Consider the following 18,357-nt stretch of genomic DNA (forward strand, 5'->3'; position numbering starts at 1 on the left):
TGTGACAACTAGGTTCTCGAATTTTCCACTCAATGAACTCAACATTAACTCTAGCTTACTTCGTATGGAACACATGCTTCCATGGTGACCCTTGATGATCCTTGGTGCAAATCAGACAATTCTCATTTTTTAAATCAACCGTAAGCCTTTGGACCTTACCAAGGGTTAATTCCATGATGGTTGACTACATAACGACATCGTTGTCAATTTTTAATTATTAATATGTTCATGCTAATATCTTGCCTATATTTCCTTCCTAAAACTTAGTCTCAACAATTACAATTGTACCCAGTAGGATAGACGGGACCAGACCCCATCGAGTTTTGTCCATATCGTCTTTGGATATAATATACTTATGCCTAGAAGTGGGATTGTCTTCAAAACAGGCCTTTGACTCAAGTATGAGGCTAACCCATTATAGTTAGTTATTTTGTTTATAAATCACATCATTAATTTATTATACAATTTACCCAGGTGGATTTAAAGGTTGGTTCTCATTGCAATTTTTTTTTTTTTTGCATGTTTTATGTGTTTTTCCCGTTTAAAGAACTAATTCCTCTACATACATCAGGGCCTTATCTAACCCACATAGTCCCTCAATTTGACTAATATGCAAGAATAAATTTGAGAGGACTAGACTCACAGTGTTCCTTCTCGCTTGCTAGGGTTCCAAGTAACCCCCCCTTTTATTATCTTATTAATCATAAGAGCACATCCACTCTTTACTTGTTTCTTTTGACAGGAAAGGGAAGAACTATTCCAGGTCAAACCCTTTCAATCCACACATCACTTACTCCTTTTATGCACAATAGGAATATTACAGTAAGGAAAAAAAATGTAACTTATAAAAACATTTCCAAGAGAGTATCTATAGCACATTTCCTTAATACAATTAGTATTTTCATAACAGGAAAACAAATTTCCAACCTGGTAACTATGGCACAATTCATTAACACGGTTACATGCAAAGCTTTAATACTTTCAAGATTTTCATAGAAGAAACAAAATGTATACAACACTGCTAGTAAAAAGATTATTAGTTCGAAATTTAGTGTACTTATCCGCATACTCAAATTATTAGGGAATTAGCAAGGGTAGAATACTCTTCCATCCAATCAGTAAGATTGGAAATTACACCCAAATCTGCCCCCAGGCCTCTTCAATTTTCCAGAGTTGTATCAAAGATAGTACTAGTTCTTGGACCTCAAGAATCTTTGTCCAACCAAGAACTTTTAGCTTCAGGGTTTCTACTAGATCCAGACCAGCTCAAGAACATCCTTGCTTCACCTTGGCAGCATCGTGCTCAAGGTTTCTTTCTTTCCTCCTTCTAGCCTCATGCTTCCTTCTCTTTCTACCTGCCTTGGCCCTTTTTCCCAAAATAAGATCTTTTTATCTCTATGGGAGGAGGATATTACTATCCTAACTACTTAGAAAAATTAAAAACTTTATTTTAAGGTCTTTCCTTGTAATTCCATATTTGAATATAACATTTTTAATTTTTTGAAAATAAACATAACCTTCAACTTCTTAGAATTTGTGGTTTTTCTTTATTTTATCTTTTACTTCTAAAAACTTAACAAATTTATGCATAGTAATGTAAATAACAATATTTACACCACCAAAGTTTATTTTATCTTTTACTTCTAAAAACTTAACAAATTTATGCATAGTAATGTAAATAACAATATTTACACCACCAAAGAGAATGTTATGTTACATTCAAAGCCTAAATTCTAACACAAATATGGAATTGAAGGTTTATCCATGAATAAATACGCACTCACCAAGGGCTAATCATAGGAGTCCCACATTGTCTTATTATTATACCTGCAGGTATATAGCGATCGATATCGCTTTGATCGTGAATTAAGTCCCACATTGTCTTATTATTATGCCTGCAGGTATATAGCGATCGATATCGCTTTGATCGTGAATTAATTTCGTATGATTTTTTAAATATTAACTGCTATCCAATGTTTTAATTAAATTTTTAAGCAAAAAGTGAATGTTTAAAATCATTTAAATACTTTTTTTATGGTTTTCATTGGCCATTTAGCTTGTGAGTCATATTGCAGATGCCGATCTTGATTTTAGCCGAAGTTTTGGCTTTATCCAGAGTTTTTAAAGCGAAGTTTATCCGTTTGGGTTTATCCAAAGTGTATAAAAACTCAAATTTATTGAGTTCGCGTTTATCCCAAAGTTTCTAAAAGCCAAAGTTGAGTTTGTGTTTCTCTCAACGTTTTTAAAAGCCAAAGTTTGAGTGTGTTTATCCAATAACGAAAGTAAACTTTCCTTATTATAGTTTAAACACTTTAAACCTATAGCACTGTGATATTTCCACTTGCTATTACGTGTTGTTCTCTTAATGATTTGTAATGGCATTCGAGTATCCATAATCTGTGTCACTTAACTTGCATCAGAGTAGAAAAGACAATACCGGGTGCAAATTCTATAAATCTTGCATTTAGCTTGGTTGGAATTTTAATCCTTACCCATCAAAAATCCTACCATATTCCTTTGGCTTTGCTTGTAATAATCTACTCCATACACTTCTCTTATGTTTTCTTTCGATTGCTTCAGCTGTATCTTACCATATTCTTTTGACTTTGCTTGCAATAATCTACTCCATACACTTCTCTTATGTTTTCTTTAGATCGCTTCAGTTGAAAATCTAATCTAGTGATTGGATTTGTGGTAGGTAAATTTCTTTAATAGAGTTTTCGTCGATTTCCTCAGTTAAAATTACTTATATTAAAACTAGACGAAAAACAGTGGTTTGTGTACAGGATGTGATGAGCATAATTTTGCGAGTAGGATGAAATTCTTCAGGTGCAGTGCTTCGAGAGAGAGTCGCTTAGGGGATCCGACATGTTCGATGCATTATATTTCTCATGCCCTGTGTTTTTAATAGTCTTTTTATGATGAAAGAGAATTCATTACAGACACTACTGTATGATGCTCCAAGGAATTGATTGGTAACCCAGGGGCAGTGTCACAGATTGAAGCAATTATGCAAGCTTTCAAAAGAAGGTGTTAGGTTTATGGGGAATGTATTTGGTGTAGAGCCATCTTGTTTTGTTAGTTTTAGTTTTTTAGGTTGTTCATAAAGTTTTTATGCATCTGTTTTTATACTATTTTTATTTTTATTCTGTATTTCAAATAGGTTGCACCATGCAACATGGTCAAAGCTTGCCAATCATATTTTCTTTGGTTGTTTTTTGTATTTATGTTCTCTGGTTGCCTTTTGTATATAAGGGTGATACTGCTCTTCTTCATACTCTAAAAAAATATTGTGGTTGGTTTAAATTTAATCGTTGAATACAACAAATGCGACCTCACAACAACACCGACTTTTTTCATTACTTTCACTAGTTAGTATCAATATTCCTAAAAATTTTACGCGAAATAAATCTTTTTTGCTTACCATTTAAATTTGTTTTATTTTACATCTCTGAAACACAATTTATGTTGGTTGTTGTTACCTTGATCTTGGCTCACAGAAAATGCTTTCGCAGAAATATATGCCCTTTTCTCGAATGAGAGTCAAAATGGTTATCGAGACAAGAACAGGAAAGAAAATAATAAATAACTGATACCTGGATGCATATAAAATTATAACAGAAAATGCTTTCAAAAAAATATATGTTTTTTTCTAAAATGAGAGTCAGAATAGTTATCGACACAGGAACCTGCAAGAAAATAATAAATAGCTGATACTAAGATGCATATAAAATTATAAACAGTTGGTTGCAGTGCCGATAAAAATAGTTTAGATCTAAATTGGGATACATAAGCAAATGCTTTATGACAAGTAAGAATTCAAAATTGTTAATCTCAAAAGGCAAAAATTGATAATATTAAAGCCACTAAAATTTAGCATTGTGCAAAGAGAATAATACCTCATAGTAAAAGAATTATCTATCTCACCTTTGTAGAAATTTGATAGGAAAAGATTTTATTGGAGGGAAGTCTAATTCTCTTGTTCCGTGTTCGAAATTTGATAGGAAAAGATTTTATTGTTCCGTAATCGAACTTTACACAAATAATCAACCATCAGTCAAGATGTTGATGTTCAAAAGATAGAGTTTAAGAAATTTACAGGCGTTGAACCAATGATTAAACGAAAATCACTAAACCCTCCATTAATTCTATAAACCTAATTTTAACGACACTATAGATTTACATTTACTGGCAGAAGACCACGACTTCATGCTATTTCAATGTTTCACAACACAGATAGAGCTGACATGGCCCTGAAGAATGATATAAATACGTTGTATGGATTTTTTCAAGAAATATATTGCATATGGTATATCGCAATATTATACAGAAATAATCAGACTCCTCTCATAAGCATTTCCTGGTAGCGCTCCAGCGATCGTAGTCGCTCCATTTCCCAATTCTGATGGAACTTGGCAATGAATTCCTCCGCTAATTTGTCAACATCCCCCTCCCCAAATTGATCAGTGTTTTTTCTCACATTATCTGTGTTGCTAATTTGACCTGCGTGATTACCAACGCCAGCACTGGTCTCCTTATTTACATCTCTTGTTTGCTCTGTTCTCTGTACTGTAATTAGTTCTGGTTTTATTGAAAAAGAAAACGACATCGAGGACAAGGTTGAAGGATGGAATTGCCTTTCAATTCGCAAATTTTAATGCAGAAGATATTGATAAAGTGAAACGATGGTGGTGCTGACGAGAAATTTATTGAAGGCAAATGAATGCTAATGCTAATGCTCTGCCTGTCAGGGAGAGTTGTGCAGAGTTATATGTGCGTCCTCGAATGAAACCTTAATGGCTACGAACGTTATAAATAGATAGAGATAGGAATGAAGGATGGAATTGGCTTTCAATTCGCAAATTTTAATGCAGAAGATATTGATAAAGTCAAACGATGGTGGTGCTGACGAGAAATTTATTGAAGGCAAATGAATGCTAATGCTATTGCTCTGCCTGTCAGCGAGAGTTGTGCAGAGTTATATGTGCCTCCTGGAGTGAAATCTTAATGGCGACGAACGTTATAAATAGATAGAGATAGGAATGAAATCTTAGTGGCCACGAAAGCTATAAAATAGATAGCTACGTGATGCACTTGGTTACGTAAATAAGATAAATGCCCATTCAAACTTATTATTATAAGCTTGGTGTGCATAGTTTTTCAGAGGGTTGACTTGGCATCATCCTCATCAACACGCTTCAACCAGGAAGGTTGAAGAGTATTTAGAAACACAGTTGTCCTCCAATTATGTTTTAGATATGAATTAACCAAGCGATGGTTGAATACGCAAGAGAAAAATGGGAAGAATCCTTTTGGGTTGACTATATTCTCTATAAATACTTCATTTCTCAATTGTACTTTAAAAAAAAATATTATAATTATTTTTATTAATTAAAAAAATAAAATATTGTATGAGTTTTATATATTTATTGATATTTAATTATAGAGATGTCTTGTTCTGGGATATATATATATATATATATAATTTTAAAATAATTTTTTTAATTAAATTTTAAAATAAAGCAATATAATTATTTTAAAATATTTTTTCCAATTTCTTTTCGAATAATATTAAAAATATTTCATAAATTTATAGAGATTAAATCTTTACTATTTACATATTTAAATTAAAATTTTAAATTTTAAAATTATATTATAAAATAAACACAATTATTATTAGTATGACCATTATCATATTAATGGTTAATAATTATTGTGAAATTAAACTTTTTGTATTAAGTTTTTTTAAAAGGAAATATTTACATTATTTAAAAGGTAATCATTTTATTTATAATTTATTTTAGTATATACCATTTAAAAATTAAAAAGATTTAAATTATATATTTTTAACATATAATTTAAACTATTATTTATTATTTAATAATTTTGTTTTAGTAATTTTATAATAAAGAATAAATTATATAAACATTTTCATATATGCATTGTAATAGCTACCAACATAAAATTTAAACAAGTTAGACACGTAAAATATTTTGTTTTCCTTTTATTATGACAGCTTTTCATTAACGAGGTTGATTTTACGAGTTCTCAATTGCTATTTTCCATGCTTGAACAAAATTAATACTAAGTTATATGGCCTTTAATATAGTTTGTTCAGGAGGTTGCTTTCACATGGGCAGCTATTCTGGGTTCTCAATTCCGGGATTGTGTTTTATGACAATTGTACCCTTGTCATTATTGCACCATTTACTTGGCGCCTGGAAAGTGTACTCCACCATCGATTCCATAGCAACTATGCCGGACAGGCCTGGAATTTCAAACTTTTTTTTCCTGTCAAATTAAAATTTGATGACGTTTTTGTATTTTTTTTACTCTTCTTTTTACGTTTTAACTAAATATGTGAGTGTCACGGAAAATTCTATTTTAATAATTTTTGTAAATTTATTCCACAACACATAATAAGTCATCAAATGGAGGCTGATAATCACTGTTGTTTATAATGTTTCTTGTTAGATTGAAATTGCAGATTTGCAGTCTATCATATTTATAGCTCAGATTTATGGTGGGGCCATTTAAACAATAAAATCTTTGCAAAAAACTTACAATCCATGGACTATAAATAAATTATCTAGTGAGATTATAAATAAATCTTGGACTATAAATAAATCATCTAGAGATAATACAGAAAAGTTATGCAATAATAAACAGTTATTATACTTCATTAAAAGTCAAACTTTCTGGAGAAACTACAAATTTTTTTATCAATAGGAATATTTCAATACATAGATCCTCCCTTAAACATAAACTAGAAGAATTTTCAAAGCTCAAGAATCCTTCTTGACTTTGTATCTATCCATATCTCATATACTGCATGCCAATCAACATTACATGATTCAGGTCCATTCAGAGATACTCTCATTAGAGCATCTAGTGTATCCAACCCAAGCCTCGATTTTCTAATGTCCTTGATGATGTTTTGCTTGGAAAATCCCCTTTCACAATCCACTGTACTTGCAGGAATAGTGAGGATAGCTTGCCATAATTTCATCATATTAGAACAGGTTTTGTGCCACTGTTTTGTGTTACGAAAGACTTTCCATGCTTCTTTCATAGAAAACCCCTCACAAGCCAGATTTAATGAATCAACAAAAGGGTGCAACTCTCTTTTACAGCTTTAACATCAAATAAAGCTACAAATCCAACATCACTTGATACGGTATGTTGCAAATGTTGAAAAAGTTTTAAAAACCAACGCTCTGAATTTTTCTCACGACTACGACGCTCTTCTGAATAATAACAAGGGCTGAACAATTTCGCTGCATTAAAAAGATGAAGGTCTAGAAATCTTTCATTCAAAGAGTCTATGAGAGTCTCTATATAACCTTCAGTGAGTTGCTGACAACTCTCTTGTGTACCTTCAATACAAGGTTTCATAGATTGTTTCCTTGCTTCATTGGATGCAATATTCATGGCTGAGATAGAGATGTATTGTAACTCATGTCTATCTACAACTTTCCCTTCATCTTTAATATCAATGTATCCATTTTCAGAATCATTTAAAAACTTTGAAAGATAAGTTGTGCCTTCTGCAAATGTCTATTTTCTCAAAAACCATCTAGATAATGTGCTTATAGTTACTTCAAGAGCCAACCCAATAGTTGTAATGTCTACATTTTCTTCTTGAAAAGTCACATTCAACTTGTTCAATTCCCCTAGCACATCAGCAAGCATATGTAAACAAAACTGGACAGAATATATTCTTGTCTTATCATACCAAAATGCAGTTTTTTTTTCATTTTTCCACAAAGTTAAAATTGTTGGCATAAGCTTCACAAGCCTTATAATAACTTCCCCCTGGATAACCATCTCACTGAATGTATTTGTAGAACATCAAGAACATCAATTTGCATGACTCTAAGCAAATCATTAAGTTCACTATTTCTCTTTGGAGAGTTTTGAACCCATGAATACACTTTGTTTGCAATTTTTTCAACAAATAATAACTCAGGGAATTTCTTAGAAGCATCTGCTGCTGCTAAAGACTCACGATGAGCCACACAATGAACTGTAATAAGGTTTGGATTGTTCTTTTTCAAAAATGAAACAAAGCCATTTCCATGTCCAATCATTGTTGAAGCTCCATCTGTAGAAACAGCTATCAAATCTTTATATTGAAGGCCTCTAACATCTATTAATTGATTGACACTATCATATATTGTTTTTCCTTTTCCATCTACTACATCTTTGAGCTTGATAAACTGCGAGATAGGTGGCCCGAGACCCTTTGAGTCTAAATATGTTGCATAAATAACAAGGTGTTGCTCTAAGGTTCGATCAGTGCTTTCATCAACCATCAATGAGAAGAAAGGACTTTCCAACATATTTTTTATCTGAATCTGTTCAAGATGTTTTGATATGCAATATATAAAATCATTTGCAGACTTACGATTAGTGTATGAAGAGTACTCTTGAGACTTTGGCATATTTGGAGTTTTTGCATCCATTAGAAATTTGCAAAGCTTCTCATACTTTGATAGAGATAAATCTTCTTGACAAGTGAAATATGATATTTTCATTGTAGAAATCACTCTTTCCTTATTGGCATCTCTCATCTGTCTAATATGATTTGGAATTAGTTTCATATTTCCCTCCAATGCATTAATCCATCTTTCCTTAGCATCTTTATGCGCCCGTGATTTTTCATGAGTAACAAGAGCATCATGTTGTAATGTGGTGCAACCGTTCCCTAAACCCCATGGTCCATTCATCCTATACTTCTCACAATAGTTACACTTCATAGTTATTTTATCATCAAACCTCATATAATTCAACCAAACAAACTTATTTAACCATTCCATGCGAAATTGTCTTTTTGTTTGCACTTTCATTTCTGAATTATCACCAACCTCTTCTTCAACTTCATTTGTTTCTTCATCTACATCATGTTCAGAAGAACTTCCAAAAATTTCATGTAATTGTTGTTCCACATGAGCATTATGGGTTTCTTCAAGTGTTTCTGAATTCTGTTGAGCCTTAGAAGTTTTCCCTTTTGTCCATCCATACATTTCCCCAATTGTAACTTGTATCTTTCTCTTTTGAGACATTTGTAGGTTTGTGACCACCTGTATATATATATATATATATATATATATAATAAAATTCATTAAATCAAAAATGAATATAACAATGGACAACATTGTAGAATAAATAAGCAGAACATAAATATATCTGAAAATAAACTTCAGCCTACTAAAATTTGCATCCCAAATATGCAACACACCAAACAGAGACTCCAGCACTATCAATTTATATATTAAACAGCATAAAATTTATATATTAAATAGAATAAAATTTATATATTAAACCGTATAAAGTTTAAACAGTAATTTAAAAAGATTCAGAAAGATCTTAGGGGGTAATGAATCTCAACTTACTTAAGAAACCTCTTCCCCCTATTATAGTTTAAAAAATCAAATCTGAGGGCCCATGCCCTGCAACCGACCTAATAAACAAAAGAAATCACGCGGTAGGTGTTTGATCTCCGTGTTCTGTGTGATAGGGCAAGATTCTAACATTGATACTTGAATATATCTCTATATCGCATACCGTCTCTCATTCCAAGAACCCTCTAATAGGGTTTAACTGTATGCCTTACCTCAGTGTGGCATAATCATGGTTTTGGAAAATTCTAATTGCTTCTGGTTTTCCATCTCATGGATGAATGCATGCCAACCGAGGTCAGTTGCTTCCTTGCCTGGGATAATGCATTTTAGTTTAATTCCATTATAAATTCTAGAATATTTCAAAAAACACTAATGCATATAAGTTAATTAAATAGTTTCTTTTTTCTAATAACATTCTTATACACCAAAAAAAATCTATATAAATTTATATATCAGTTTCAATGCATATTTATGAGTATTAAATCACATCATATTTATTGGAATGGGTGGTTTAATTAATAGATAAAATGGTTTTTTTCTAAATATTTTTTTTAATTTTGTTCAAATCTTAAAGATATTTTTTAAAATTATAAGTGGCATTTTTTTAAATATTTTTCTAATTTTGTCTATAATTTGGAAGAGATTTTTAAAAATTATAAGTTCATGTTGTTTAAGCAGCAGAGTTAGAGTGTTTCACTAGTTTTTTAGAACACTGAATCCATTTATGCATAGAAAAATGCATTTTAAACAATAAAAAGTAACAATTCTACTTAAAATTATATTACCCAAAAACACCATTGCAACGATGACTTAAAATTCATCATTTTATTAATATCCTTTATATTTATATTTTCAAAATATTCTAAAATCTATAATAATATTAAAAAAAAACCTGGAATATTTTAAGATTTACCATCCAATTAAAAAAAAAAAACCGATAAAAAATCACAGTTTTTTTTTCTCTCCATTTTAATTAAATTATATTTATAATTCCATAGAGTTAGAGAATTTTTCATGGCAGAACTCTCTTTAAGATGTTTGGTCCTCTACCAAGCACACAAAAATTTAAAAATTGAGTGAATCCGTTGAAACTTACCACAAAGTCCTAACTGAGTAATTCGATTTCGACTAAAATTTCATGTGCTTAGAAAAAGTTTCACCTCAAAGTCCTAATTGATTAATTCAATTTGGACTAAAGTTTCAGTACGCTGAATTTTTCTTTTCATGGTGGGACTCTGTTGGAATGTTCAGCCCTATTTTCAAAAGCAATCAAAATTTTAGAGTTTTAACATTAAGAGTTATTTTTATTTTGAAATATTTTTAAAATGTGATATAAAGCAGCCCAATCAAACAACTAATTTGATTATTATCATTAAAATTCCAAAAATAATTAAAATCAAATGAAATTCAAATTCCAAAAATATTCCGAAATCAAATCAAAACAAAACAAGAGTGAAAACTTTAATTAAGTTCATTGAAACTTCCCGGATGATGTTTAAAACCTAACTTACTAAGAATTAGACGAAACCCATCTGATCCAAAATAAGAAGTTTGAATGATCCTTTCATCAAAATGTCGTAGGCCTGTTTAACACACCAATATAGTGCACGAAAAATTTATTTCACAGCGCAGTACTCACTGTTGGAGCGCTTTCAGGAAGAACTGAACAAAACAATTTGACAGCGTACTACTCATGGGGTCCGTGGGGAAACTGAACAGTGCTCTCTGGTTAAAAAATGACGATATTACCGATACGCGAGAAAATTGATACACAGTCTATCAGAGAATAAGATGAAATGCGGACTCTCCAACATTAGAGAAGTATTTAGAACTGGTAGAAATAAATCTTAACCTCAAAATCTATTAGGCGTGAAGTGGATATATGAACTTTGTCAAGGGATCTTATGAACTTTTCTAAATACAACTAAAAGCACTACAAATACATCAATTCAAATTCTTGTTATTAAAAGAATATGACCCTGGATATATCCTTTTCACTATTTGAAAAACCAAGGGAGTCGGGACATTACTTTCAGACCATAACTGTCGTTACATGTGATATTGTGAAAAAATGAAAAAATCGCTTTCTGTACTTACCCTGTTTGCTGGTTCTTTGTTTATACCCTGACATCCATGATCCACGTCTGAACTCCAGTGAACCCTCCGACTCCCGAGATTAGAACCTGAGCTTCACCAGACCCTGGAGGAATAGGCACTGCAGAGCCTGGAAGAATACGCACTGCAGTCTGCGGCAGCGGCACTAGTGACTAGCAGTAGCAGATTGCAATTTGCAAAATTGCAAGTCTCGTTTTAATTTTGAGCGGCAGTGCCGGGCAGATGCTAGCTGGATTATTCAATGGTAAGTACCCTGTAGTACGCAGTGGGATGGTGATGCAGTTAAAGCGTTTTATTTTAAACTGTGTGCAGCTGCCAGCGTAACGCATTGTGTACCACGGCTACTGCAGCACTGCTGGTCCGGTGGTGACGTGGTCCAGACCCCATATTCCCGGTGGTGACGTAGTCCAGACCCCATACTCCCGGTGGTGACGTGGTCCCAGACTCCCATACTCTGATTACAGATATTATAGATTTTTACGTTTTCTTTATGAAACTGGACGTCAAAATGACGGATTGGAAAAGTATATCGCACGTCAGGTTTGACGTGGAAGATTTTTTTGCTGCCGTCAAATCCGTCCTGAAATCAAAAATACGTCCCACAGGACGTCAAATTCCAGACCTGATGCCGGATTATATTTATACTTTTCTTTATGTTAGAGCTGGTTACGGCTTCCAGCGGGCTCTATTGATGTGTAAGGATAGATTTACTTTGGTACTTAACTCTGCTCTGCATGTACGTGGCACAAGCAGCCCGCTCTCAGCAGTCCTTCTCCTGGATCTTCTCGCCATTTCAACGGAGGAGATTTGGGTTGCCAGATCTACGGTTAGTATTCTTTCGTGAATGATATTACCGCTTTTGAGAGTTTCTATGCCGCATTTGCTTCCTCATGTGTTTGTTCTATGGTTTGGTCTCGGCTCCTTCAGGCCTCTGGTGGCTCTGCTCCTCAGCAGTCCGCAGTCTCCAATAGGTCGAGAGGCTTCCTAGCTGGCTTTATGACTCTACCATCCGATAGTGGTCACGGTAAGCTTACGCACCCTTATGCTCTTGGTGTTTGTTGCACAGTGGTTCGCTAAATTCATTCATTTATATATTCCATCTTTAATATGTTGTTGTCTCTTCTGCTGCAGGTGCTCCTCTATGGCAACGAAACTTGCAACCGGATGGGCAACCCTTTCAGGCTTCATCACTCGAGACGCCTTCTGGGTGAGAAAATCTTCTAAGGATGACTTTAGGGCGGGAAAGTTGAGTCCGTTGGATGTTCGAACTGGGTTTCCTTTTTGCAGGCATTTGCCAGAGTCTGATTCTTCTAGAGAGAAATACTAGTCGATATTTATTCCTGTATGAGGCCGCAAACCATACTATTTGGGTTTTTCATGTAATTTCGCGTTGCCTCAAGTTAGCTTCTGGCTACAAGACCCAAGCTGGGTCATGCCGGTTTATTGTTCCAACTATGAATGTATATTGTTGCTAAACTAAGAACTAAACCTTCATGTGGGTTAAACCCAGGAATGGGACTTATTTGACAATTTAGTTTGTAGGTCTTTTAACTGTTGTTTACTCCTCCATTTGCCAGTTAACAGATTTTTTTTTCCCATAAGAAGAATTTATCGAGATACTGTGGTGATGATAGTATTGCTTGTATGCAGCCTTTGCTCGTTGATTACTTAGACATGCTTCTCTTGTTTAGCTATAAATTGGGAATTATTACCCGTCTCTACCGGTCTGCTATTTCAAGTTAGATATATTTTATTGCGCGGAGTACTACTTTTCTGGGTATCCATTCTTTTTATAGGGTTGCTGGGATTCTTGTTGCTGTTTCGGCGTTTCACTCTCTATTAATTTATATCTATCATGTATAACTTTTGGCAATTAGTTGGAAACCCTACACTTCCGGGTTTAGAAACCCTACCTCTTTCTAACGATTCTTGAGGCATCCAGCTAAGTTTTTTGTCTTGAGCGGGGCCCCTAATGATTATTTCAGCGCTTAATAATAAATTATTCCTTCCCGAGTGGATGCTAGTCCTCGCCAGCAAACATCGTCCCCTGAAATACACTATTTGTGTTACTACTTCTTCTGTGAATTCATTAGTAGATAAAGCTCTACAGGCAATCACTCAAGAATTCCGAACCCTGTGAATACAAGCGTGTCTAATTTACTCCTATCGTTATTTTTCGGTTTTCCTATCCTCAGAAACTATAAACGTAAATATTGATTTCTATCTTTGTTTTCCAGAACCTGTTCTTGAGGTTATAAACATGTATAAATATTGGTTGTCGTTATTTTCTAGATTCTATTCTTTAAGGTTATATACATGAGTAAATAACTGCTATCTTTATTTTCCAGATTCTATTATAAACAAGATTCGGTTCTCTTTGTTCATAGACATGAAAATTTAATCACTGTAACAACATAACTACTCTTGCTGAGCTCATCAGTTTGTTTCCATACCTGAGTTCAGATTTTTCTGCTATGAATTAACTCCAAGGGCAAGAACCACCCTATTCTTGGCGCTTGTCAACCACCCGACCTTAGGAGGGTCCTTCTCGACCCTTCCACCCCCAAGCACTCTTACAAGACCACCATCTTCTGCAAGATACTGGCACTCTCAGGCCTACGCTATCTGGTCATTACCAGACTTAGTGTCTACCGCAAGATTCCTGCTTTCCAAGCCTGCGCTATCTGGTCATCACTAGACGTAGCGTCTTCTACAAGGTTATGGCTTACTAAGCCACGCTATCTAGTCATTACCAGACTTAGCGTCTACAGCAAGATTATGGCACTCAGCCAGCACTATCTGGTCATTACCAGACATAGCGTCTACTTTCTTTTTTGCTCCCCCTGTGAGAGCCTCTACCATTTGAGAAAGTAGTTAGGTTTCCTTTTTTTGTTTTTTTTAGCAACCATCATACTTAATTTTTATTCCTCCTTTCATGAGGAGACACTGCAGCCATTGACAATCTGTTTCTTTTAATTAGCAATAATGAGCAACATAACAGTGATTAACAACACAGTTAAATTCAAATAGTAATAATAATAATTACTCAGTTACCCCAAAAGTAACAATAGTCAAACAGTTGAATTTACTGCTGTTAATTAAAATACTATCGCTTTACTAGGGGCATTACATCTCCCCCTCCTGAAATTCAACATCGTCCCGATGTTGTTCACTCATAAACAGTTCAGGATAAGCTTCCCTCATGATCCATTCACCCTCCCAGGAGGACTCATCCGGCCCGAAGTGCTGCCATTGCACTTTAACCTGGGTGATGGCTCGTTTCCGCAACACGACCCTTCTCCGATCTAGTATGCTCATTGGCTCGACCAGAAATTCTCCTTCCGGTTCCACCTATAACACACAATATCTTGATCAGTTTCTCCCTTAGCAACCAATTTTGATTTGTGCTACTTAAGACATTTCCTTACCTGAATGTCCTGCCAACTAATTATGTGCTTAGGGTCATAAACATATTTCTTTAACACTGATACATGGAAGACATTATGGACCCGAATATGGCTAGGCAGGGCTAGCTGATATGCCATCGGCCCAACCCTTGCTAAGATTTGGAAAGGTCCACAAAAACGGGGTGCCAATTTGGCTCAACTTTTCCATCGTAAGGTACTATTTTTGGCTTGAATCCTTACATACACATGCTCTCCTACCTGGTATTCTTTAAAGTTTCTTTTCCAGTCTGCAAAGCTTTTTTGTCTATCTTGAGCTACTTTTAAATTGGCTCGCACCTTTTTGACCATTTCTTCCATCTCTTTTAATATCTCAGGACCCAACATGAGTCTGTCTTCCGGTCCACCCCAACTAGATGGTGTACGACATTTTCGTCCTTAAAGCAGTTCGAATGGGCTCATCTGTAAAGACGCATGATAACCATTATTATATGCAAACTCCACCAGATGTAAATATTCTTCCCACCGGGACGGTTGCTGCATCACATATGACCTTAGCATATCTTCTACCACCTGGTTCACCCGTTCAGTCTGTCCGTCGGTCTGCGAATGATATGCGGTGCTGAAATTTATTTGAGTTCCCAATCCCTCAAACAAGGTTCTCCAAAACGCCAATGTAAACTTAACATCACGGTCAAAAATTATAGTTTTGGGTAAACCGTGGAGTTTAAATATGTTCTGCATAAAAATATTTGCAATTTGTGCCGCGCGGTAAGTAGACTATACGGGTACGAAGTGGGCTGGTTTGCTGAGCTTGTCCACCACGACCATGATGGAATCATTATTTCTCTTGGATTTAGGTAATCCCGTGATAAAGTCCATAGTAATGATCTCCCACTTCCACTCTGGTATGGGTAATGGCTGTAACAGCCCCGTAGGGTGTTGATGTTCTATTTTAACTTGTTGATACTCTATGCATCGTGCCAGATATTCTGTCACTTCCCTCTTCATGCCTGGTCAGTAGTATTCCTTCCAAAGCGATGTTATGAGCTTCTGGTATCCCAGGTGTCCTGCGTAAGGACTCTTATGACACTCATCTAAAATCATTTTCTTAATGCCATCTTGGTTGGGTACATATATTATTTTTCTGTAATACAATATACCAGCTGCATTCAGCTCATAACCTTGTTGCATAATGTGATTGGTCAAGTTCTGCACTTGCTGTTTTATTTGCTGATAAATTTGATCTTGTTCAGCTGCCCTTTTAATTTCCTCGTTGAGGGTAGACCGCCCTTCACTAAAGGCAATTTCGTAGAGGCAATTTACTTTTCGACTTAGAGCATTAGCCACCCGGTTTTCTTTTCCTTTCAGGTGTTTGATCTCGAAATCAAATCCACTCAAGAAGTCCACCCATCGAGCTTGCCTAGTGTTTAAAGTCGGCTGGTTAAAATAAGTAGTCAGGCTGTGGTGGTCTGTCATCAATAAAAATTTACTCCCTAATAGATAATGACGCCACATTTTTAATGCGTGCACGACAGCGGTTAGTTCTAGTTCATAAGCAGAATACTTCTGTTCATGCTCTTTCAATTTTCTGGACTCGTAGGCGATCACTTTTCCTTCTTGCATCAACACTTCCCCTACTCCCTCTTTACTCGCATCTGTGCAAACCACGTAGTCCTTTTCTGGGTCTGCTATGCTCAATATTGGTGCGGTTGTGAGCAGATGTTTGAGTTATTCAAAACTCCTTTGACATTCCGCAGTCCATTTAAATATTTTTCCCTTTTTTTGTAGAGAAGTGATAGGGTAAGCAACGCTTGAAAACCCTTCCACAAACCGCCTGTAGTATCTTGCCAGCCCCATGAAAGATCTTATATCTGCCATATCTTTCGGTATTGGCCATTCCATTATGGTCCTTATCTTTTCGGGATCCACTGCAATGCCCTCTCTGGTGATAATATGTCCCAGATACTGGATCTGCTCCTTATAGAAATCGCATTTGCTATACTTGGCGTACAACTGATGCTCTCATAGTGTTTGTAACACTAGCCTGAGATGCTCCTCATGCTCTTTAACATTCCGGGAATATATTAGTATATCATCAATAAAAATTAACACAAACTTATCCAAGTACCGATGAAATATGTTATTCATCAAGCACATAAACGCCGCAGGTGCATTGGTCAACCCGAAAGGTAGTACCACAAAATCATAGTGTCCATAGCGAGTTCGAAAAGCGGTTTTGGCTATGTCCTCCTCCTTAATTATGATTTGATGGTACCTGGATCGCAAATTGATTTTTGAAAATATCGTTGCCCCTTTCACCTGATCAAAAAGTTCATCGATACGGGGTAGTGGGTATTTATTCTTAACTGTCAATTTATTCAGCCGTTGATAGTCCATGCACATACGAAGAGTTCCATCCTTCTTCTTGACGAACTGTACATGAGCTCCCTAGGGTGATACATTGGGGCGGATGTATTTCTTGTCCAATAGCTCTTGCAGTTGCATTTGTAATTCTGTCAATTCCGGTACGCTCATCCGATATGGTGCTCGGGACACCGGGGCTGCACCAAGTATAAGTTCTATGGTAAAGTCCAAATCTCTTTTAGGTGGCAGCCCTGGTATTTCTTCGGGAAACACATCTGCAAATTCTTGCACCACTGGGATGCTTTCCAAAGTATGAGTTTTATCCTTTGAATTGGCATAACCCACTTGAATCACATATACTTGACATTTTTCCCTTATGCATTTAGCCAATTGTGAGGCGGTAATTGGCCGAATCTGTACCGGCCTCACAATACCTTGGATCTCTTGTTTGTTCCCCAGTTCGTCTTGGTAAGAAATTGTCTTTGTTTTACAATTTATTATGGACCATTTTTTTTCCAGCCAGTCCATCCTGATCAGCACATCATATGATCCGAGAGGAAGTATGTTCAATTTTGCCGTCATAGTCTGACCTGCTATCTTCAGTGGGCACTTATTGACCTTGGCCAACACTCGCCTTTTTTCCCCTGTAGCGAGCTGAACTAGCCATGGATTTTTAAACTTAACAGATTGCAATTTACAGTTTTCCAGAACCTTGGGACTAAAATAACTTTATGTAGCTCCTGGGTCAACTGAAATAGAAACAGTTCGATCAAAAATCTTACCTTCGAACTCCACCATAGTCGGTTGGTAATCAACTTGACAGTCCTCGAGGGCAGCATTAATTCTTGGTATGGATCGAGCCACGTCTCCCACTGTAGATGCTTCATAAACCTGTGACACTTGATCATTACCCTTTCGGTGAGGACAGTTCTTAATGTAGTGTGGCCCGCCACAACCCCAGCACTGTACTGGTGGCCTAGCTGCCCCTTCATTATCAACTCTGCCCGGTTGCTCGCTAAATCTGTATTCGTTGGGTGGCTTTAATTTGAGCTGATTTTTGGGTTGGT

General features: G+C 35.4%; 1 protein-coding gene across 1 annotated transcript; it reads right to left on the reverse strand.

Annotated features, from left to right (window-relative positions):
* Nucleotides 1–17,374: 17,374 nt before the first annotated feature.
* LOC149187741 (uncharacterized) lies at nucleotides 17,375–17,872 on the reverse strand. The gene has a single exon (XM_089409749.1). It carries the CDS (start codon nucleotides 17,870–17,872, stop codon nucleotides 17,375–17,377), a length of 498 nt encoding a protein of 165 aa, XP_089265875.1.
* Between the last annotated feature and the right edge of the window lie 485 nt (nucleotides 17,873–18,357).

The sequence above is a fragment of the Pinus tabuliformis genome, chromosome 3_1 (assembly GCF_031772625.1).
Source record: "Pinus tabuliformis cultivar Carrire ecotype Pingquan chromosome 3_1, CPIR1, whole genome shotgun sequence".
NCBI lineage: Eukaryota > Viridiplantae > Streptophyta > Pinopsida > Pinales > Pinaceae > Pinus > Pinus tabuliformis.